The 24,876-nt window shown below is 35.0% G+C and overlaps 1 protein-coding gene across 9 annotated transcripts; it reads left to right on the forward strand.

Annotated features, from left to right (window-relative positions):
• The first annotated feature begins 134 nt into the window (after positions 1-134).
• LOC140040722 (fibrocystin-L-like) lies at positions 135-24,876 on the forward strand. Of its 9 annotated transcripts, none has more exons than XM_072086865.1 (20): positions 135-164; positions 559-648; positions 873-984; positions 3,865-5,977; positions 6,147-6,229; positions 6,415-6,759; positions 7,756-7,799; positions 8,555-8,712; positions 8,838-9,326; positions 9,809-9,947; positions 10,299-10,464; positions 19,081-19,311; positions 19,523-20,556; positions 20,706-20,907; positions 21,079-21,164; positions 21,294-21,638; positions 22,844-22,882; positions 23,290-23,337; positions 23,453-23,486; positions 24,067-24,876. In XM_072086865.1, the coding sequence occupies exons 9-12, from the start codon at positions 9,240-9,242 to the stop codon at positions 19,166-19,168; spliced, it is 480 nt and encodes a 159-aa protein (XP_071942966.1). In that variant the 5' UTR covers positions 135-164; positions 559-648; positions 873-984; positions 3,865-5,977; positions 6,147-6,229; positions 6,415-6,759; positions 7,756-7,799; positions 8,555-8,712; positions 8,838-9,239; the 3' UTR covers positions 19,169-19,311; positions 19,523-20,556; positions 20,706-20,907; positions 21,079-21,164; positions 21,294-21,638; positions 22,844-22,882; positions 23,290-23,337; positions 23,453-23,486; positions 24,067-24,876. The 9 variants fall into 9 exon arrangements, with proteins under 9 accessions (XP_071942966.1, XP_071942965.1, XP_071942964.1 ...); XM_072086864.1 differs by lacking the exon at positions 135-164 and having other exon boundaries at positions 183-648; positions 19,523-19,737; positions 20,215-20,556; XM_072086863.1 differs by lacking the exon at positions 135-164 and having other exon boundaries at positions 183-648; positions 3,865-4,936; positions 5,276-5,977.

A 24,876-nucleotide genomic window follows, 5' to 3' on the forward strand; every position in this document is an offset into this window, starting at 1 on the left:
TTTCACATTTTTAACCGTTTAAAGACGAAAAAAGTTATCGCAATAGGACCATATAGTATTATTTTTACATTAAATATAGTTTGTGATCTTAAATTAGATCTAAAAAACGTAGGGAATGGGGCTTTAATCTGTGTCCGATGTTCACAAGATGAGGTCATTTCAAGGTATTTTTCATTTGATATACATTTCTCTTTTGGTAAACCAGATTTTTAAATTTCACATTAATGAGCATGAATTCATTTTGTTTTGATTTTTTTCTCTACAATATTCAGGAGAATGTTCAGAATGTTGTCGCAACTGGAAAAACCAATCCTTAATTGTATTATAGACAAGGTGTTATATTATTATAATATTGTAAATCATATTAGCTGATCATAGTTAATATCAAATTAGTTGTTGTGATTTAAAAAAAAATGCTATTTTAAAATGCTGCTATGTAACTTGGGTGTAGGTGTAGTAATGTGTCATTGTGTCTTGACACAGGAAACCTATTAATTGCCAAACTATGATTTGATATATTTTTGTTCTCTATTGATTGATGATATGGATATGAATCAGAAAATGTGGAGCTGAGCAGAGTTGATGAATGAAAAGCTTCTCAAACAAATTGACAAACTGAATGAAGTGGTTGCTGTATGGAGTGTAATTGTAAGTTTCATGTTTAATATTTATATTTGATATTGAAATTAATAAATTCCACCCACATTCATGTGATGTATGTTTTGATATACAGTACTCCTATTTCATATTTTTTTAAATTGGATATTACTGTCAGCAAATTACCTAATTCTGGGATTTGTCTGTTATTATAAATGTTGACTATTGTTGTGTACATATTCACATACATGTGTTTTTCTGTTTATTATCTGTAGATCTGCCAGATGTTTTACGTAAACATGGCGATTGTTTAGCAGATGTGTCCACCAAACGATCGTCTGTGTTTTCCAGATCAATTGCGACAATCTCTGGCAAAAAGAATCCTAGGTAATTCATCAAGTTCATTTTACAATTTATCTTCTGTTACAATAGGTGTTCAAAATTAATCATTTTTACGCCTTGTATATTTGTCCGGAATTACATAGTGCAGTAAAATAGTGAAACTGAGTTTAAGGTTAGTTGCTCTATTTAATGCTGAACGAATGATCACAGCCTTCATTTGGAGTGGAGTTGTGGCTGGGTGGTTATGATGCTTGGTTACCAATTCAAGGGTCCTTGGTTCAAGTCCTGTCAGATGTCAAGATTTTTTCTAATGACAAATTACAACTCCACTCCCAAAGACTTGTAATAAGAATTTGTTTATGTAGAGCATCTTCTGTATGTTTGTCTTGTGAATAGGATTAAATTGACTTTTATTATTAAATACAACAAACTAAATATTATTGTGCTGTCAGTATTTCTTTAATTTATAGTGTGTTGCAATTTCCACTATCAAAGAGTTTCGTTAGCAATATCTTAATCATCATAATCTCGTTTGTCCACTTATGGTGCCAGGCCTTCTTGTTCTCCACCTTTTTTTCGATCCCCATCTACAGTACTATACCTAGGTCCACTTCTCTTCCATTATGCTTAATACAGTGTAACCATCTCTTTCTCGCCACCCCCTATTGGTCTTCTACCCACTCCTACTCTTTCTGCTATCCATCCGATTATAGCATTTTTCTCCCTCATCTTCATATCCCATTCTATCTTAGCCTGCATTCATGAATGTTATCCCTCATTTGTCTAACTTATAGTTTCACACCTTTCATGCATCTCATCTCAACAGCCTCCAGTTTCTTTATCTGCCATCGAGTTTCCGCCCCCATGCATGCCTACTGGTCTAGTCATATAGTCTTAAACCTGGCTCGAACTTCCTTGGCATCTCGTCATATATCACTCCTCTAACATTCTTCCTCACTTCCTGTTCCTTGCAGTCTTCTTTTTTCAGTTCTCTGTTCTCATGCAACCAGCTGCCTAGATACATAACCTACTTTAGTTGATATCTATATCTATGCCTGAAGACTCACAGATTGCTGGCATGTTACACCTTTTTCTTAGCCTTGCTCATCCTTCCTATTAGTTATTGTGTTTGTAATTAATTAATTAATTATATTAAGCCTATAATTTAGGTAAATGCTCAATTAAATTATAAATAAACAACTATAAAATAAAATTATTTTTAATTTACATTAAAATATGTTTTAAATGTTAATAATAAATTAAGTACAAAGTACTGTAAAATATTTCATCCAAATTGTTAATTAACTTAATCAACGGGTAAGTAATATTCCATTAGGTTGCTTCTTTGGAGATTGGAGAAGTTACTGTAGAAAGTCCGGCAGTTGTATACATTTCATAATGGCTTCAGTCCTGCTATCGGGATGTTTGGTACTTCAGGACTAACAATTCAGGATAATGTAATTCACCACACAGTAGGAGCAGGTAAGCAATGCCAAAATACTTCTCTTTCTCTTATATAGTAACTTACATTTTAGATTAATCTGCTGTCCTGTATTTCCTGGTACATATCAAGACTGCTACAATGCTGAAGGTATATCGTGGCCAGTAGGTATTGAAATCGAGAGCTCCAGAGATGTTATCCCACAAGACAACACTGTGGCAGGCTCTGAGATGGTGATGGTAAGAGAGACTGCACACAGATTGCCAATTTCTTCATCTGGAAGAATTGGGATTATGGAGTCTTTTTCCGTTGTAATGACTGATCTTGTTCTTGCAACAACATCGGGGTGATGCCATTTGTCATTGAGCCATCTTCTCTTAGTCATGAAGCTGTTGATAAGTATGTGTGAGAATGGATCGAGTCATCGTTTATAATTGGTACAAGCCTGTTCTTTGATTGCGATGAGTTACCGGTAGGTTCAGTAAGATTTAACATTAAATAGCATGTAGCATGTTACAAACCAAATACTGTATATATTATGTAATTATTATGAATTAGATTAGATAATGTATACATGTAAAAATCATAATAATGAATGAAACAATGTTAATGACGATGAAATAAAAGTGGGAAACCCCCAAAAAAAGAAAAAAAGATATAAACATTTTTATTAGTCATTTTAAAAGATGTATTTATTTCTGTTTTTCAATTTTTATTATATTGTCATTTTGGGGAACTATTTGCATTGTGTCAAATAAAATCAATGTATAGATATTATATATCCATACTTGACTTTCACTTGAAAGGAAATTTGTCAAAGGACTTTCTTACTCTTCTACCTTCTTTTTCTTAACGTGTACTGATAATGCCATTCAATTTTGTAATCACTTAATGTATAAATTCTGATTAAAATATTACATTTTCCCATTAACATTTTCATGTAAATATTTCAGAATCAACAGGAGAATGCAGGTCAAAGTGCAAAACAGCGTGCACCTCGTGGTCCAGAGAACGGAAATGCTGGATTCGTGTGGGCAAATTTCATGTCTGGTGATAATGGTGCTCCATTTTTTCCATTTCATGGTATACATAATTACCCAGCTATTGCTGGAAGCACAAGATTGCAAAGTATGTAAAAGCATGACATAATCTGGTCTTTACAGGGACAAACGTAGTCCTTACTTGGACAAACCAAAACTGCCATTGTTTGAATTCTATTGCAGGAAAATGCAACGTTACAATGTATTATACTCATAGGCCTACTGTTTACACATGAAGCTGAATGCTTAATTGGATAAACATAAAAATGCTATTGTATCCAAGTTATCACCACCGTAATGTTGAGGTTGTCCCTTAGTAACTGTTTTATCATAAAATATGTCTTTAGTATCAGAATACATTTTAGGTGAAACTTACCAAATGAATATATTTCAACATACTTATTCATTTACAAATAAAGGTATTTTGCTCTTTCTTATCAATAGATGTTACATTCACTCATTTCGATACTGTGTGTAATAAAGATCATTACGCTATTATGACCAATCCATCAACTGATGATGGTATCCACCCATTCATGTCCGCTGTAGGTACAAAGATGGTAACAGTCAGAGATAAGAACAGGGTTTACATACATATACCTAATTTAGGGTAAGTACTAATAGTATTTATCCTATATACTGTATCTATGGACCACTTGCATTTATCCAAGGTACGTAATTGTAAATCATTGTGTATCCTTACTTGCTAGTTGAATTATTTTCATCAACCTAGTAGGCTACACTTACTGTACCTACAATACTTTTCATTTAATCTTAACAGTAAAGTTAAAGACCCCCTTCCCTACGTTTTTTAGATCTAATTTAAGGTCCCAAACTACAATTAATGTAAAAATAAATATTATATGGTAACTTTTTTGTCTTTAAACTGTTAAAAATGTGAAAAATAATTTTATTCTAGTACTTTTAGCGGCCCGCTATAAATCCCAACATGCCTTGCGTGCGGATTGATATTTTTGTTTTTCTTCTGTAATTCACTCAATTTTTAATTGATTGTGAGGCCAAAACAAATGGAAGACTCCTAAATTTTCACCGAAAATACCAGGTTTTCCCCAATTTGTATCAACGGAGTCTGGCAAATATAGAAAGACAATTAATGCAGCAACTATACAATGTCAGGCTAGGTATATAGCTAGCGTACGATGTTCGTACGTTACCGATGTTTACCAGCTAGGCCTACAAAACTCAGCCTAGCTGTCCACGAGAGGTCATTCGCCGCGAGAATATATATGTATTATTTGTACCAAACGTCCTAAATTGTAGGGAAGGGGTCAATCCTTCTGATTGCATCGAGATGGATTGTGATGCATTTATGAAAGCAATGATCAGAGATGAAGATGGTGGAATCCTAGGAGGATCACGCCTGGTTATGTTATTCCAGATTCTCCATACAAGTGGGATAGAGATCCGAGACGGAGACTTGGTGATTATAGAATTCCCAACATGATGGTCATCGATGGTAGTAAATTTCCTTATGATGAAAAATGTCCACATAAAGGTTAGTTGTCTGCTTTAATGCTGAATTTTAGCTTTGTAAACTGCGATTCTTCCCTAAATCTTTCCTCCTATTAAAGTTGCACTCTTGAAACAAGACCAGTCCACTCACCAAGTCTGGGCACGCAATTTTATTGTGGCATTCCGTTTTCTTTATCCTGACGTCTTCACCAATCTTCATTGGGTCTAACGGTTATGTTGATTTGATCAATGGACCACAAGGTCACGGCTGGTGTCATGGGTACACATGTCAAGAGCGCATCAGCACGTTTATGAAACTTATGAGATGTATATGAGAGTTCAACGAATCCTCAAACGTTATGACTTCATTTCCTGAACACAGCTCCTGATCAGAAAATAGTTATCAACATCTGGTATGCCAATCCTTAACGCTTAGATGTGAACCATCAAGGTCGCTATGTCATGCCAAATAAACATGGATGGATGGAGATATGTTCTAATGAGTTCCAGAAGATCCAAACGATCAGTTCATGCCAACTCTTGACTCCAGCATTTATGGCAAGGACTATTTTGATAGCGATTGGCAGACTCTGTGGATACTTATACGTGGTAGTGACCAAATTAATATCATCACTACACCGGTTATAATGGTTGACGTTGGTGTGGCTCCTGTTGATGTTGATGATTTCTATGAAGAACATCTTGTTAACAATCTTGCCAGTTTGTTATATATAATAAGTAAATATCTTTCTTTAACCATATTAAAGTATCACATAATCTATCCAGATTTCTTATTTTTCAATTTCATATGTTTAGAAATGGGTTGAATTTTATTTCATTGCCTATTCTTTTAATATCTAAGCAATAATGAATATTTCTTCCTTACAGGCAATTTAACCCTTGAACATGATGAATTAGTTTCCTTCAAGCAGAAATTTTTAATGCAGCACAAACCGGTACTTTGTACGAGAGTCTTGAAGTTGAAGTTATTAGCAATGACCGATCCTTCTCCCCCAGCTGAAGACCCAACAAGGGGTGTGAGAGCAACAAATACAACAGGAAGTCCAAGTACAGGCAATAAAACGTAAGTCAAATTAATAAGAAGTAATGAGTTTTCTGTAGAGTTACTGTTGTATAGAACTGGCTTGTATCGTCTTGTCCAAAGTCTTAAATTGTATTATCATGTGTGACTTGCAACAAACATAACCCTATGCCTATATCATTACAAAACAACATAACTAATTGGTTCACAGGTATTCTGAGAAGCAAGCTGAAGAAGCAGCGTCTAGTGACCCAAGTAGAAATCATCTATCAATTCCCAAGCACAATGAGTATAGTACGTTTACAACAGCTGATGCTATTTGAGATTCAACCTTGCATCTCTATATTGGCTACCAGTGTAGATTTAACACAATTCTTTTTAAACTCCAATATAGCTATCAAGCTTTGGTAATACACCATATGTTTGATACAAATATTCATTCTACGGAAAAAAGGGAATTATTCAATGATTTTTTTCAGGGTGAAATTGTGCAAAATCTGGGACATTCTTCACATCCATGGAAAATGCCCAGAAGTATCTGATGCAGAGCTCGTCAGCAACAACACTGTAGATATAATACATGGCTGGGCCAACTTCACTGATCTTGCCATTAATCTGTCGGGAAGTGGATACTTTGAATTCAGCATTGTTTATTCCAACCCATCCACGCTAGAAGGTATCAACTCAACGGAGTTTTCTGTCATTGAGGGTGTTTTCCACATATCAATCTCAGATCAACAGTAAAAGTTTTGAAGAAATTTGATTTTCAGTTTAATCTAATTGAAGATTTTACAAAAGATATTGCAGAACCTCTGGATTCCAAGGTTGGTGATTTTTTAATTAATTATAAGTCATTTTCAACTTTTCAATGCAGTTCTCTGTCTAATTAACCATCCATCTTCTATTTAATACTGCATTATAATTCTAAAATCACCATCAATTGTAGACTAGTATATCCAATCTAAGAGCAACTTCTTTTGAAGACTACAGTCCATTTCAAATTTTCAATACAGGTCTCCCTCACCCACTACATTCTATTAATACTTCCCCCTACCCCAATTTTAAAAGCATCTTCAATAGTAGACTATCGTATCCATTCTAAGAGCTACAATAGTTACTGTTACCATGAATAGGCCTAATAAGTTCAATTTATCCACGGAGGCCCAGATCAACACATGGTTGCTCTTCCCAGCTTCTCGAACTTCACTAAATTCTTATTGGATGCTACACACACAGATCCTCTCAATTTGAGATGCAGACAAACATGTTCATACATGCATACATGACATACATACTGTACATTAATTAAACAAATATCTAGTCAAATGTGTGTACGACAGGGTCATTGATTAGAAATTGAGCAACGCATTGCTTTTTCAAACTTTGACATCCATTTGACAGTTTTCCTTTGAGCACCCACAGCTTAAAACTTAAAATCTATCCGTTTTAAAGGCAGGCTGTGTATCGAGTCTCTAAGATGAGGAGTGCCATAATCTGTCTTCATATACAAAATGAAGATTTTAATTGTTAAATACATATGTTGACATAGTGTGGACAAAAAAACAAAAATAAACAAGTCTATGCACACTTTGGACAATAATCGCTCTGATTGGGAAAGTCTTGTTAAGTGCGCTATGTCACAAGATGTTCAGCGTTGATTGAAATGTGGAGAAAAATGGAACCGTTCTTTTCATATTGATTTCATCATGCAACAATATGTCAAATACTTTGATCATACACCTACCGTGTATACGTTTATGTACTGTATGTAAGTTTTTTTAATATTGTGAGTTATATTAAATATTTATGTTTGTTTGTAGAGCACAACGTTTCTAAAATAGAGAAAATGGCACTGACTGAAAAGGTACAGTATCTTATGTTAAAATGTCAGACTATGCGAATGAATCTAAGGAAAAGACTTCACTGAGTGCTAGCAGTGGATCTAATCAACTATTGAAAGTATTAAGCCTAAAGAAATAAAATATTAAGAATATTTATCTGTTTGCCAGTCCAAACTTCTAGGATTCTCTTTATTTGCCTTCTTTAGAAACTTAACAAGATTATATAATCGTTGGGAAAACTAACATTAACAGCTTTATCACTCATTATATCTGGTCATTAATGCTAATGATTTTTATATTTTTAATTAATAAACAATTTGTTGAATCATGGCAATGATTGTTAATAGATTAAGAGAAAATAATTATAAATAGACCACCATGGTTCCTTAGGCAGGATGCTTTACTCTCATTGCCTCATCCTTCGGATGAGATGTAAAGCTGTTGGTCCCGTGTACTTAACAGTGCACATTAAAGAACGTGGTACACTGTTTGAAAAAAGTAGGGGACTGTCTCCTGGTGTGCTGATCTGGTAGGCGCTGCACTGCTGGCTGTCGAGGGTCCGTGGAGGGCCTAATATAAATTTCCTCAGTTTCCAGTTAAGCTTGAGGACCACAATAATACATGTTTAAACATTAACAACAAAACTAAACTGTACAGGTTGTGTTAAAATAAAGGAACATTCTCACATTGGAAAGTACTATAATTGTAACTTTTTTTTTCCTGAGGTTTGTGTCTGGCACTTGTTCATTCGATTGTGACACTTATTTATTTCTTTCAGATTTTTATGAGCCACATTATTCAGTTGTTTTCTTGGATATTGGAGAAGTTACTGTAGAAAGTCCATCGTTTGTACGTGAATATACATTTCATAATGGCTTCAGTCCTGCTATCGGGATGCAATTCAGGATAATGTAATTCACCACACAGTTGGAGCAGGTAAGCAATGCCAAAATACTTCTCTTTTCCTTATATAGTAACTTAAATTTTAGATTAATCTGCTGTTCTGTAGCAATTGTTTATTTAGGTGACTGTTTCTTAATTGTAACTTTGATATTACTCAGGTATTATTGAATGGGGGAGTGATCATCAAATCCTGCAAAACCTAGTAACACATTCTTTCCTGGTACATATCAAGACCGCTACAATGCTGAGGATATATCGTGGGCAGCAGATATTACAAATCTAGAGCTCCAGAGATGTCATCCTACAAGACAACACTGTGGCCGGCTCTGAAAGGGTGCTGTATCATATCAGTGGGGAGATATGTGACGTTGAAAGTCAATGGAGCAACAACAAAGGCCATACTTCTTTGCACGGTGTTCATCTTATGATGGTCAAGGAGACTGCAAACAGATTGCCTTTTCCAAATTTCGAGGTCCGTTGAATTGTAATGACTGATCTTGTTCTTGCTGACAACAACATCGGGGTGATGCCATTTGTCATTGAGCCATCTTCTCTTAGTCATGAAGCTGTTGATAAGTATTTGTGAGAATGGAGTCATCGTTTATAATTGGTACAAGCCTATATTCTTTGATTGCGATGAGTTACAGGTAGGTTCAGTAAGATTTAACATTAAATAGCATGTAGAATGTTACAAACCAAATACTGTATATATTATGTAATTATTATGAATTAGATTAGATAATGTATAAATGTAAAACTCATAATGAATGAAACAATGTTAATGACGATGAAATAAAAGTGGGAAACGCCAAAAAAAAAAAAAGATATAAACTTTTTTATTATTCATTTTAAAAGATGTATTTATTTCTTTTTTTCAATGTTATTATATTGTCATTTTGGGGAACTATATTTTGCATTGTGTCAAATAAAATTAATGTATAGATATTATATATGCATACTTGACTTTCACTTGAAAGGAAATTTGTCAAAGGACTTTCTTACTCTTCTACCTTCTTTTTTCTTAACGTGTACTGATAATGCCATTCAATTGTGTAATCAGTCACGTAATTTATAAATTCTGATTAAAATATTACATTTTCCCATTAACATTTTCATGTAAATATTTCAGAATCAACAGGAGAATGCCGGTCAAAGTGCAAAACAGCGTGCACCTTGTGGTCCAGACAACGGTGATAATGGTGCTCCATTTTTTCCATTTCATGGTATACATAATTACCCAGCTATTGCTGGAAGAACAAGATTGCAAGGTATGTAAAAGCATGACATAATCTGGTCCTTACATGGACAAACCTAGTCCTTACTTGGACAAACCAACAACTGCCATTGTTTGAATTATATTGCAGGAAAATGCAAGGTTACAATGTATTATACTCATACTGTTTACACATGAAGCTGAATGCTTAATTGGATAAACATAAAAATGCTATTGTATCCAAGTTATCACCACCGTAATGTTGAGGTTGTCCCTTAGTAACTGTTTTATCATAAAATATGTCTTTAGTATCAGAATACATTTTTGGTGAAACTTACCAAATGAATATATTTCAACATACTTATTCATTTACAAATAAAGTTATTTTGTTCTTTCTTATCAATAGATGTCACATTCGCTCATTTAGATACTGCGTGTAATAAAGATCATTACGCTATTATGACCAATCCATCAAGTGATGATGGTATCCACCCATTCATGTCCGCTGTAGGTACAAAGATGGTAACAGTCAGAGAGGAGAACAGGGTTTACATACATATACCTAATTTAGGGTAAGTACTAATAGTATTTATCCTATATACTGTGATATAAAGATATACTTTTATATTTAAGAAATTGACCTTTGTATCGGAATTCAAATAGGTTCACAAACTTGACCCAGAAAGTCCAAAGGAGAGTTTGTCCAGATGTTTTAATGACCATTTAGTTTATAATAGAATCCCTAAAGAAAACACTTAGCTTAATTTTGTGACTTTCCCATCGTTAAACCAGGAGTGATCGACACTATTTAAGTACAGATTTGACAGTGTCATCCATCACAGAAATACCTTATTATACCGTTAATCACTCCCACTTAAACACCCCTGGATCAACTTAGGACCAATCGTTACCCTCACAGATTACGTAATTGACATATGCTAATGAACTGAGCCAATATACTCCCAAGTTTCAGAAGGGCCCAGACACACCTTACAGCCACCTCACGGAGCACACACCTCACAGCAGACCTACACACTTCACACCTCACCGACAGCATCATTGATCGTCCGTTCCTTATCTATACTTATAGTTGTATATTGTACTGAAGTATTATACTGAATAAATAATATATGTGTTACGACAGTCAAGCGAGTCAGAGTCCTTCATTAGTACCTCAAGAACCGCAACATTATATTACATGGTGGAAGACCCAAATTTCATAAGGAACGGAGTGAGAAAACAAGAAATAAACACTTAACAAGACACGAAGACGAAGACGAAGACAATAATAACCATATTTGTTTGAAAGGAGAGAAATTTACTTTGACTCAAAAGACAAGCTGAAATTATATTTGAATGAGATCGAGACAAGCAGAAATTTGATCAAATTATTACCATTGGATGAAGACAAAGAAGATAATCGAGGAAGACACAAAAGACAAGCTGAAATTATATTTGAATGAAATCGAGACAAGCAGAAATTTTATGAAATTATAACCATTGGATAAAGACAAAGAAGATAATCGAGGAAGACCCAAGAAGAATCAAAACAGAAGCAAGCGGACAAGAACTGTTTCGTTTAGAGACTTTCAACTTCACGCCGTTTTTTTTTTCGATCGTTTTTTTTAACATTTACTTTTTTGAACATTGATGAACACCTTTCGCATTTTTTTTTAATTCGTTGTTTGAACATTTAAACATTTTTGAACACTTTTGCATTCTTTTAATTCATTTTAATTGGATCCGAAGCATTTGGGGTAAGTCAAAACCATTTTGATTTTGATTTGTAACCTTGATTGAAAAAGTGAGAGTTTACATATATATATATACACTAAATTGTTTTTGATATTTGATTAATAATTAATATTATAAAGTATGGTCGACGTTGTTGATAACGAAGTAATTTTAAATGAGCCCGTCAATCCTCACCCCGTGCCCCACCTAAGACAAACCGATTTCCTTCCCAAAAGATATGACGGTTCCATAACCGATCACGACCAATGTAGTGCACATTACTTATCGTTTACCGACTACCTTGAGGCCCACACGTTAGAAAACCCTGTAAACAATGCCCAATTAATTAATGTAATAAGTATTTTTAAACGTAGCCTTCAGGGCCAAGCTAGACTCTGGATTGAGGGAAAGCAGTTCGATTCACTAGAATCCTTAAAAACCCAATTCATCAACAGGTTTAGTAAAAACAAATCAATCTATGCGCACATAAGAGAATACGATTCAATTACATACACCACTGGCGACAACGCCGAAAAACACTTGACCAAAATCAAACAAGCTGCAGACAGAATTGGATACGCTGACCAGCAGATAAAGAATAAATTTATTTCGACCCTTCCACCAAAATGTAGAGCAGCTGTAGCCATGTCCACCCCAATCGATGCCACTATTGAAAATATTGTAAATAGCACACAAAATTACCTTGACCTTTCCGTAGATGATGCCACACGGGAAGTTTCATTCAATATCAATAAGGAAACAGATAGGCCTAATAGTCTCGAATCGCTCCAACATGAGATAAATTCTCTCAAGTTAGACATGGCCACAACAAAACGATCCCTTAATGATGATACTCGACGCTCACGTTCCCCCACCCGAAATTATATCCCAAGACGAAACCGAAGCCCAAGCCCATACAAACCCCGATTCCAGACCCCACCGACCCCAAGATATAGACAACCTCCCCCAACCTGTTATTACTGCGGGAAACCAGGCCACATAGCAAGGCACTGCCGACAACAAAACCGCTCTTACGGAAACTATCCCCCGCCATACCCATACCAACAGTCAAACAATTACTACCCTAGCCACCAGCAGGATTTTTAAAAAGGGGACTAGATGCCGCCTATAATCTGGCCCCCCATACTAAATACGACAATTTTAAGGCAAAATACTTAGGGAATTCAGATAATATTGATTTGTTACTTAACGACAGAAATTACGTTAAAGGAAATTTACCAGATGGTAGAAATGTTTTAACTTTATTTGACAGTGGTTCAACTAGAACTATAATCTCACAATCGTACGTTAATTCCTCACTTTATTTATCGCGTTTAAAGCCAGTTAAAGTGAACACAACTAAATTTCGATTAGGTAACGGTGACTTCTTATATGCCAACCACTTAGTGCAATTCGAATTATTTATCCAAGGACACAAATTTAAAATTTCAGCATTAATCGTTAAAAATTTGATAGGTATTGACCTGATACTTGGAACCGAAACATTGTCTGAACTCGACGGTACTTTAAATTTTAAGGAAAACACATTTCGCATTAGACCAAAGATTTTTAGCTTTCGTCCAGTACACAAGATTTTTCTTAAACCCGGTGATACTAAAACAGTTAAATTAAAAGGAAGGGTTCCCGCCTTTGTACGCAATTCCGATGTTGTTCTACATGCAACCACCCATATTTCAAAACTTTGTCCATCAGACATGTTAGTAAAATTACACAGAGGAGAAACCAACATTGATATCACTAACAACACAAACAGAAACGTATCTCTAAATACACATCAACCTATCGCGAGCCTTCATTTAACCAACCTTGTAACAGTTACTAACGACCTACCAATTGATAGAATAAAGTTGACCAATGACAACGCAAACAAGTACCCACATTTAGAACGTACAGACCCATTGCTAACTTTAACCGAGGAAGAAATAATTAGAAAACAAGTTGATTTAACAGACAGCGTTTTAACACATAGAGAAAAAGAAGATTTGTATAAAACCTTACAACAAAACAGAAACGCATTTTCACTTTATGGTGAACTATCTAGCTGCCCAAACTTCAAAGCTGACATACACCTCTCTAACGATGAACCATTTTTTATTCGACCATACTTCGCGACAGACAAAGATAAACATGTTATTGAGGCCGAATTGAACAAATTAGTCAAACTAGGAATCTTAGCAGTAGGACACCAATCGTATACTTCCCCTGTCCTTCTTGTTTCAAAGAAAAATTCAAAAGATAAAAGAGTTGTCACAGACTTCCGCTATCTAAATTCCAGGATAAAACGTATTAATCACCCATTCCCATTATTAGCCGAAACTTTGAAAACAATAGGTAACGCTAATGCACAGATTCTTAGCGTAATTGATTTGAAATCAGCGTTTCACTGTGTACCATTAGCCGAACATGCCCAACAATACACAGGTATAGCTTCATATCATGGTGGAAAACATTATTATTATAAGAGATTAGCACAAGGATTAAACGTTTCGCCAGGTATATTTCAAGCAAAGATTGACGAAATTTTAAATGAAATCCCAAATTCTAGAGAATTCTGTATCGCCCATCATGATGACATTATTTTATTTAGCCAAGACAAATTTTCTCATAAGCAGCACCTCGTTTCCGTTTTACAAACCCTACAATTAAATGGTTTTTGAATTTGTCCAAAGAAATGTAAGTTATTCAAGAATAAAGTGCAATATATGGGACACACCATCCTGATTAATTCTTCAGGACACGCATGTATCACACCATTAGGCGACAGGTGTGCAGCTATCCGAAATTTGCCAGTCCCACGAACCCATAAAGAAACTAAACGATTTATTGGTGCAGTAAATTATGTATCCCATTTTTTCCCTCAAATACAATCAATTTTACGTCCGTTACACACACTCGCAAGCAAACGCCGAAAATTTTGTTGGTCTACTGAACACCAGAAAGCATTTGACGAAATTAAACAATTAATGGTTAAACCACCAACTCTTCAAATGCCTAGAAAAGAAGGTAGATTTACGCTATATAGCGACACTTCAAGAACCGCAACAGGTTCATATTTAACACAAACAGTAAACGGTAAAGAACACATAATAGGTTATTATTCCAAAATCTTACCACAAGCCTGTCAACGATATAGCGTCACAGAATTAGAGTTATTTGGACTTTACATTAACGTTTCAGCATTTCGACATTTACTAAAGGGTTGCGAATTTGATGCATTCGTAGACCACTCAGCAATTGTACAAATTTGGAATTCAAAAGATCAGCCATGTACACCCCGTTTACAGAAACTAATATTACGATTGTCCGGATACATTTTCCAAATTGGTTATAAGAAAGGAACTGAATTAGTTTTAGCAGATTTCCTCTCCCGAGCCCCTCGTGATGACGATTCCGAAATTGATCAAGTTGTACCCATTGCATTTAATATTACAGAGACTGAATCTCTTAACCCGATTACAAACACATCTACTAGCAGACCAGTAACAAGGTCATACGCCAAGAAAATGGGAATAAATATACCTGACCTACATAAACCCAAACCAGTACAAACGCCCGTCATTAATCAAAACCCAGTGACAACAAACACGCGACCTACACCTCAACCTACCGCTACACCACAAATAATCACGAGACAACAAACAAACGCACATCGATCACCGCCTATCATAACGCCACCTATCGTAACACCACCCCCAATACGTAATGTAAACATTCGACAACCTCCAGAGGAACGACTAGTAGACAAAAACAAGCAAAGCAAAGATACTACACATCGAAACGTACCAGTTGAATTGTATACATCGCCCAAACCACTAGTACCAAACATAACTGAATTTAAGTCAGCACACATCCCAAAACAACAAGACTTAGATAGATTAATGGATGTTATTCAAAGAAAGATAATTAGAGATTATAACCTCCCAGTAGACGTTAAACAATTACGTGTTGAGCAAGAAACTTCACCATTTTTTAAGCCAGTTTACGATTATTTAGTTCATGATATCCTTCCAGCTGATAAGAAAGCAGCTCGTGCAGTTCAGAATAAGTCAGAGCAGTACATATTGTGCAACGGTTTACTATTCCGTTTATTTTTCCAAGATAAAGGTGGAGAATTTGTATTGCAATTAGCTGTTCCTGAAAACTTAGCAGAGACTGTTATTTCTCAGTATCACGACAATTTGTTAAGTAGCCACCAAGGTACGATGCGTACTTACCTTACTATTAGGAAATTATTTTACATGCCCCTTATGTTTGAGAAAGTCAACAATTATACCCAAGCGTGTCTTAGATGTCAACAATTTCGTCCCAAAACCGATAAATTACGTCCTTTACACGATCGAGTACCAGCAACTTACCGTCCCTTTCATACACTCAGTCTAGATTTTAAGAGTATGCCAACATCACCTTCAGGTTTTAAACATATTATGGTAGTATGTGATGAGATAACTAGATTTTTGATTTGTGTACCTTTGAAATCCATTGATGCCGAAACAATTTGTGAAGCACTAATTCAAAAGGTCATCAGTATTTTTGGACCCCCATCTCGTCTTATTTCAGATGCAGCAACCTCCCTTACAGGAAAATTATTAACACTATTATGTAACACCCTTAATATTGATAGGAAAATCATCAGCGTCCACAATCACGGTAGTTTACAAGTTGAACGTCATATCCGCACCGTATCGGACCTGTTAAAGGTCAACCTTAACCAATTCGGAACAGATTGGGTTAGATTTGTATCAACAACATGTTATGCTTATAACTCGTTTTCATCCCCACATCTAGGAAACCACTCCCCTTACGAATTAGTTTTTGGCCGCCAACCTCCAAGTTTGACCTCATTAGCATTTAACCCTATTTCAGGATTGTCTCATTCCTATGAAGAATACTTTGAACATCTCAAGAAGAAATTTCAAAACATTTCACAGACAATGCTACAATTACAGCGAACACAACAAAACGTCCAAAACTCAAAGATTTCCCAACGCTTAGAAAAAAGTCCAATTTACTCAGTAGGACAACTCGTATATTTATACAAGCCAACATCATCATCACTAACGGCAAATTCAAAGAAAATCGCCGCAGAATGGGTCGGACCATTAGTAATTCATGAAGTACTAGACAGAACACACTACATCCTAGCGACGATTAAAGGAGAAATACTTCGCGACGTATTCAATTATAACAGACTGAAACCCTGTTTTATGAGAACGCCTAAAGAACGCAAAAATTTTACACATCTCCAAAAACTTAAACAATTGTTGAATGAACCCACCGATGATAATAACGATAAAATCCAAAACACCATTAATGTAGTAAATGACGAAATCAATGTTGAATTTGTAGACGAACATGATAGGACACCCACCCAATTGCAATCAGATACCCTTACACATCCAACTAAAGTAGAACCCCTTAACTTGCAACCTTACATTGACTGTGTAGAGAATAACATGGGATTAGCAGCCCCATTCCAAATGAAAGAAGAACAAATTAAGGAACAAACTAATCTAATTATGACAGCACCTAATGATTCAAGTATGACATTAAACCGAGGTAGATTTAAAGCAGGACATTTCCAAGTTTTAGTTTCATATTCTAAACCGACTTCAGCTAAACGCAACACCGATAAAACAAAACACGAATCTAATGATCGCAAATTTTGGTGGAATATTGACAGATATAACGATACAGATAAATTAATTAAAGAGATCATTAATGATAAACAGATACCGATAAGTGGATCGCCAAACCGATTCATAAAACGTTTGTATAATGCAACAAATTACTGATTTCAATTTTTTTTGCAAGATTATTTTTAAAATTACGACATTTGCTAAATTAATGATAGCATAGTCTACGTATTTTTGATGAGATTTGTTTAGTAATGATGTGATTTCAGTTAAAAGAGAATTGAATTTATGTTTAAGTATTGATTTGTAACGAGTTTGATAAAGATTAATTTTGAATTTTGAATGATCGATATATTGAGATATTAAAAGGAACGACAATCATTTTGTAACAAATATTTTGTTTAACCTTTGAGTCGTTAATCTCAAGCATTAATTAATTGATATACAATAACAGGAGATTTTCTTAGTACTTTTAATTGTAATTTTTTTTGACATTGAGTACAAAAGTCGAATTTGTCGACCGATTGAAATCGTAATTACCTGTGAATATAAATGCTTAAATCGATAAAGTTGTGACGATAATGATATATTGTGGATATTAGTTTGTGTCAACGGGACACACACATTTGTTTCTTTTAAAGTTTTAAGTGATTAAGTTTGATATTTTGATTTTAGGCTAATCAGCCACAGTTTCTTGAGTTTTATGTTTTAATTTGATGATTTATGTTTGAAGACCATTAGAACGCGATGAGTTGTCGCACGAATTTGATGTATGTTCAATGTAACATACTATTTTTAAGTTTTGTAATTTTATTTTTAACTGATTTATGTTTGATTTACGCGAATTTTATACCAAATTCATTTTTAATTTTAATTTTTTTTAAGAGAGAGAAGAGAGAGAGTGAAAGTGATAAGGTTACACTTCAGAGTCAATGGTTTTGGCTAACTCAATTTTTGCATATATGTATAATGTTTTTTTTCTTTTATATAACTTTAATTTTGCATGCCACTATTATAACCATTTTTATATGTTAAATAGATTAGAAAAAAAAAAGGGAAACAGAGGGATGTGATATAAAGATATACTTTTATATTTAAGAAATTGACCTTTGTATCGGAATTCAAATAGGTTCACAAACTTGACCCAGAAAGTCCAAAGGAGAGTTTGTCCAGATGTTTTAATGACCATTTAGTTTATAATAGAATCCCTAAAGAAAACACTTAGCTTAATTTTGTGACTTTCCCATCGTTAAACCAGGAGTGATCGACACTATTTAAGTACAGATTTGACAGTGTCATCCATCACAGAAATACCTTATTATACCGTTAATCACTCCCACTTAAACACCCCTGGATCAACTTAGGACCAATCGTTACCCTCACAGATTACGTAATTGACATATGCTAATGAACTGAGCCAATATACTCCCAAGTTTCAGAAGGGCCCAGACACACCTTACAGCCACCTCACGGAGCACACACCTCACAGCAGACCTACACACTTCACACCTCACCGACAGCATCATTGATCGTCCGTTCCTTATCTATACTTATAGTTGTATATTGTACTGAAGTATTATACTGAATAAATAATATATGTGTTACGACAGTCAAGCGAGTCAGAGTCCTTCATTAGTACCTCAAGAACCGCAACATTATATTACAATACTGTATCTATGGACCACTTGCATTTATCCTAGGTACGTAATTGTAAATCATTGTGTATCCTTACTTGCTAGTTGCATTATTTTCATCAACCTAGTACACTTACCTTCAATACTTTTCATTTAATCTTAACAGTAAAGTTAATCCTTCTGATTGCGTGGACATGGATTGTGATGCATTTAAGAAAGCAATGCAATCAGAGATGAAAATGGTGGGATTCTAGGAGGATCACGGCCCGGTTATGTTATTCCAGATTCTCCAAGTGGGATAGAGATCCGAGACGGAGACTTGGTGATTATTGAATTCCCAACATGATGGTCATCGATGGTAGTAAAATTCCTTACGATGAAAAATGTCCACATAAAGGTTAGTTGTCTGCTTTAATGCTGAATTTTAGCTTTGTAAACTGCGATTCTTCCCTAAATCTTTCCTCCTGTTAAAGTTGCACTCTTGAAACAAGACCAGTCCACTCACCGAGACTGGCACGCAATTTTATTGTGGCATCCCGTTTTTGAGGAGTAGGAGAATCACTGTGTTGTAGCTGTGATCTTTTATATAACCTGCTCTTTTCTTTAAGGCATCATTGGTACAGAAGACTGCATATGGCATGAATCTAGGCAGGCTTTTGAATGCTATGACTACGATTACGCTATGTTGATTATTGAAAGTCTTGATCCTGACACAGAAGTACAACGTCTTTCACAAATCGTCTACGGTTATGTTGATTTGATCGAATCGTCATTGGGTCTACGGTTATGTTGATTTGATCAATAGACCACAAGATCACGGCTGGTGAGTGGCCGAGCGGTTAAGACAGTGGAACCGTAATTAAGTAGCCATAACATCGGCAAGGGTTCGAGGCTCACTCGCTCCATGGTTCTGGTGGTAGAACAAGTCTTCTCGGATAAGGACTATAAACCGTAGGTCCAGTGTACACACAGCTCATGCGCACTTTAAAGAACCTAGTACATCTTTCGAAACGAGGAGGGGGTTACCCCGGTGTACTAGTACACACAATCACAGCCACTGTCACACACAGCCACTGTGCAAATTGGGACTGGACCGTTTTAGAGGTGTTTACCACCTGTTGGTCCAGATCCTTCACTAACTGAGTTAGTGAGAAGTCGAATAAATAAATAAATAAATGGGTACACATGTCAAGAGCGCATCAGCACATTTATGTCTATCGTTGCAATTGGAGAGACTTATGAGATGTATATGAGAGTTCAACAAATCCTCAAACATTATGACTTCATTTCTTGAACACAGCTCCAGATCAGAAAATAGTTGTCGGCATCTGGTATGCTAATGTGTACCATCAAGGTCGCTACATCATGCCAAATAACGGGCAGCTGGATGGAGATATGTTCATATGTGTTCCAGAAGATCCAAACGATCAGTTCATGCCAACTCTTGAATCCAGCATTTATGGCAAGGACTATTTTGATCGCAATTGGCAGACTCTTTGGATACTAAGTTATATGTGATAGTGACCCAATTGATATCATCACTACACCGCTTATAATGGTTGACGTTGGTGTGGCTCCTGTTGATGTTGATGACTTCTATGAAGAAGATCTTGTTAACAATCTTGCCAGTTTGTTATAATAAGTAAATATCTTTCTTTAACCATATTAAAGTATCAAATAATCTATCCAGATTTCTTATTTTCAGTTTCGTATGTTTAGAAATGAGTTGAATTTTATTTCATTGCCTATTTTTTTAATATCTAAGCAATAATGAATATTTCTTCCTTACAGGCAATTCAACCCTTGAACATGATGAATTAGTTAACCTTCAAGCAGAAATTGTTAATGCAGCACAAACCAGTACTTTGTCCGACAGTCTTGAAGTTGAGGTTATATCATTAGCAATGACCAATCCTTCTCCCCCAGCTGAAGACTCAACAGGTAGTGTGAGAGCAACAAATAGAACAGGAGGTCCAAGTACAGGCAATAAAACGTAAGTCACATTTTAAGAAGTAATGCGTTTTCTGTAGAGTTACTGTTGTATAGAACTGGCTTGTATCGTCTTGTCCAAAGTCTTAAATTGTATTCTCATGTGTGACTTGCAACAAACATATTCCCTAATGCCTATATCATTACAAAAACAACATAACTAATTGGTTCACAGGTATTCTGAGAAGCAAGCAAGCGGCTGGTGCTACGGAAAATCATCCATTTGAGGTTCAGCCTTGCATCTCTATATTGGATACCACTGTAGGTTTTTAACGCAATTCTTTCTAAACTCCAATATAGGATAGGAAGCTTTGGTAATACACCACAGGTTTGATACAAATATTCTATGAAAAAAAAAGGAATTATTCAATGATTTTTTGATTTTTTCAGGGTGAAATTGTGCAAAATCTTAGACATTCTTCACATCCATGGAAAATGCCCAGGAGTATCTGATGCAGAGCTCGTCAGCAACAACACTGTAGATATAATACATGGCTGGGCAAACTTCACTGATCTTGCCATTAATCTGTCGGGAAGTGGATACTTTGAATTCAGCATTGTTTATTCCAACCCATCCACGCTAGAAGGTATCAACTCAACGGAGTTTTCTGTCATTGAGGGTGTTTTCCACATATCAATCTCAGATCAACAGTAAAATTTTTGGAGAAATTTGATGTTCAGTTTAATCTAATTGAAGATTTTACAACGGATATTGCAGAACATCTGGATTCCAAGGTTGGTGATTTTTTAATTAATTAGTCATTAAAAGTCATTTTCAAATTTTCAATGCAGTTCTCTCTCTAATTAACCATCCATCTTCTATTTAATACTGCATTATAATTCTAAAATCACCATCAATTGTAGACTAGTATATCCAATCTAAGAGCAACTTCTTTTGAAGACTACAGTCCATTTCAAATTGTCAATGCTGGTCTCCCTGTTTTTAACCCACTACCTTCTATTTAATACTTCCCACTACCCCAATTTTAAAAGCATCTTCAATTGTAGACTATCGTATCCACTCTAAGAGCAACTTATGTTGAAGACTAGCCAAAAGTACAAGTCACTCCCATAAAAATCCAATTGCAGACTACTTTCAAATTTGATTTCATCAGCTGTATAAATCACCTCAAATTAAAGACAACCTCCAGAACAATTGGATAAATATTGGTCAAACATTGGTCAAACAAGGATAAATATAATATTCTAGGCTTTTCCTGAGGTTTTTGTCTGGCACTTATTCATTCGATTGTGGCACTTATTTATTTTGGGTTCAGGCAGTCTATAATTTCACTATTTGGCAACTTAATAATAATTTGGTGTTATAATTAATTTATTAACATCTTATACTCTCTTGTACTCAAGTTGTGTTAAAATACTTTTATAAGGGAACATATTAAGTGGATTGTTTTTAATAGCAGACAATGATCACAATTCAGGAGATCAGGAAGTGCTAGATATGCACAAGCATGTGATGCGGTATATGCCAAAAATAAAAAGCAGGCAGCAGAGACTTCGAAGGCCACAAGAACAGCCAATAGCCAAGGACATCAACCTTGAAGAATTATAATGCAATTGCTGTAGTTGCGGGTGAAAACGTTTTAAACACGGCACATCTTTTTAAATAAAAATAGGCATTGTTGCTTGGTACAATCTTCACTCTCACAAAGCATAAACACTTTAAAAACCAGAATCTCGCCAAAACCTAGATTATCCCAAAATATTTCCTGCCCTTTATATAGTCCGTACAGCTTATTACCAACACAGTACATATCTTTTACTTACCTGTTCTCTGGGCCTGTTCTGCCAGTAAGTAATTGAAAAATCAGCAAATTTTGTCAAATTAACAAGTGGCAACACTTGTAGTTGTACAGGTAAGAAGAATAAGAAAACTTAATTTAATTTTTTTTAATTTATTATTTTATTGTGTTTTTTTATAGGAGATAACCCAGAAGCCTAGAAGTAGAAATCATTTACAGGTAAGCTTTAATATAGTTTATAAACCAAGTATGTAAAATGAGAATACTTCTTTTGCTAATAGAAGAGACAATTCCAGAGTGCCATAAAATCAAGACCATATATTTATTGGTTAAAACATGAAAAAAAATGTTATGGTATATCTTAAGTTCTTCAATGCAATCAAAGCACTTAATGTACAGATAGATATTAGGAATGTATTATATGGCATCATACCTCTAGACCACCGAGCTTGCGCTGATGGTTAGTGGTTAGATTCGGGCCCAAGTAAGCAGCAGGTAGTGGCCTCTAGGCTGTTCACAGACACACACACAAACATACAAGGGTGAAAACATAACCTCCTTGGCGGCTAGGTAATAGATTTTCGTAAACATTACATTCTTAACATTTTATTGTTGTTGTTCATCAGCAGATGATGCTGATAATTATGGACAACTAGAAAATGCCACAACATCAGGTAAGTCTACTACAATATTAGCAGCAAAACATTGTAAAACACAAATGTACAATGTATCAAGATCGAAAATGTATAAAATATTAATGTTATAAATTGGTTTTTTTTCCTACTATAGGAGATGACCTATATACAATCATGACGATCTCAAGGTAAGTTTATATTTAAAAAGGTTCGTTCTGCACATGCCAAAGAGCATTCAATTGGTTAAAGAGCAGTGCATACAGTATGTATGATTAGACTGGGTTCCAGCCCATAAATAGTAAAGATAAATAATTTGGCACATATGGTATGATAACCTACGTTATTCTTGCAAATCGATTTCTTCACATATTTCCCCAGTGCGTAAATCTGAGTATTATATTATACGTATGAAACGCCATATGTGCCAAAATATTTATGTTTACTATTTACGAGCTGGAACCAGTCTAATGTAGGATGGAAGTCTAAGGTTGTCATATGTACCTGTAGGCCTATACTTCTGTATTTAAGCATTTTAATTTGAATATTGTTGAACATTAAAGGGAAAGAGATCAATATAGTGTTATTTTTGAACAAGTACAGTACTACAGTAGTTATAAAATATAGGCCGGTTGTTGGTCGCAAATATTCAATTTCTCGATTCTAAGTGGATAGCTGTTATGTGACATCAAAATAGAATTATTTTTTTAGGACAAATACATCTGTAAGAGATGATAGAATAATTGCATTTTTGTTTTTCTCATTTTGCAGGCAAGGAAGAGGTAGCGAAATTGTTGACATTCCCAATCCAAAATTGGATAATTATAAGGATGAAAGTTAAGAATGAAAAAATGATGAGTGATAAGACAGAGTTTTTGATTTTAAAAGGTTTGAAAATTGATATAACATTACAGTGTGTTACTATTAGAAGTTGGGGGAGGGGGGGTGACTATTTGTGTAGTGGGTTATTATTATTAATCTTAAATTAGGCACCTGAAAATAGTAACCCACCCCAACTTTTCCGGTCAGCAAATCATAGAAAAATAATAAAAAAGTACAAATAAATACATTTGTTTGAACTCTAACTTTATTTTATAAACTCAAAAACTCTAAATCCTCCCGAGATCAACTTGCATTATCTCCTTATTTTCAAAATACGACGACTGCATAATAAATGACCAGTCTTTATAATGTCATGTTGTCAATAGTTTTTGTGACTCTAATATTAACCTCCCCCATGGGTTTCTATCAGAGTAGTAGGTTATTATTATAGATTGACTTATAAGTTGGGTTACTACTAGAAGGGGTGTTTCTATTAGAATTGACGGTACATGCAGGGCCGTACGCAGGATTTGATTTGGGTGGGTGCGGATTTATATATTTTGGACCATTTTCATAATATTGAGTACTTATTTATTTTATGACCCTATAAAATGTGGACCTTTTGCAATTTGGGGGGTACGCACCCCTCCTGTGCATACGGCCCTGACATGATTATGGTATAAAGCTGATCAATTTGGAAATGTTCACAATATTGAAGTGTAATTTATTAAGTTATTCAGTGATTAAATATTTCAAAGT

The sequence above is a fragment of the Antedon mediterranea genome, chromosome 2 (genome assembly GCF_964355755.1).
Source record: "Antedon mediterranea chromosome 2, ecAntMedi1.1, whole genome shotgun sequence".
Lineage (NCBI taxonomy): Eukaryota > Metazoa > Echinodermata > Crinoidea > Comatulida > Antedonidae > Antedon > Antedon mediterranea.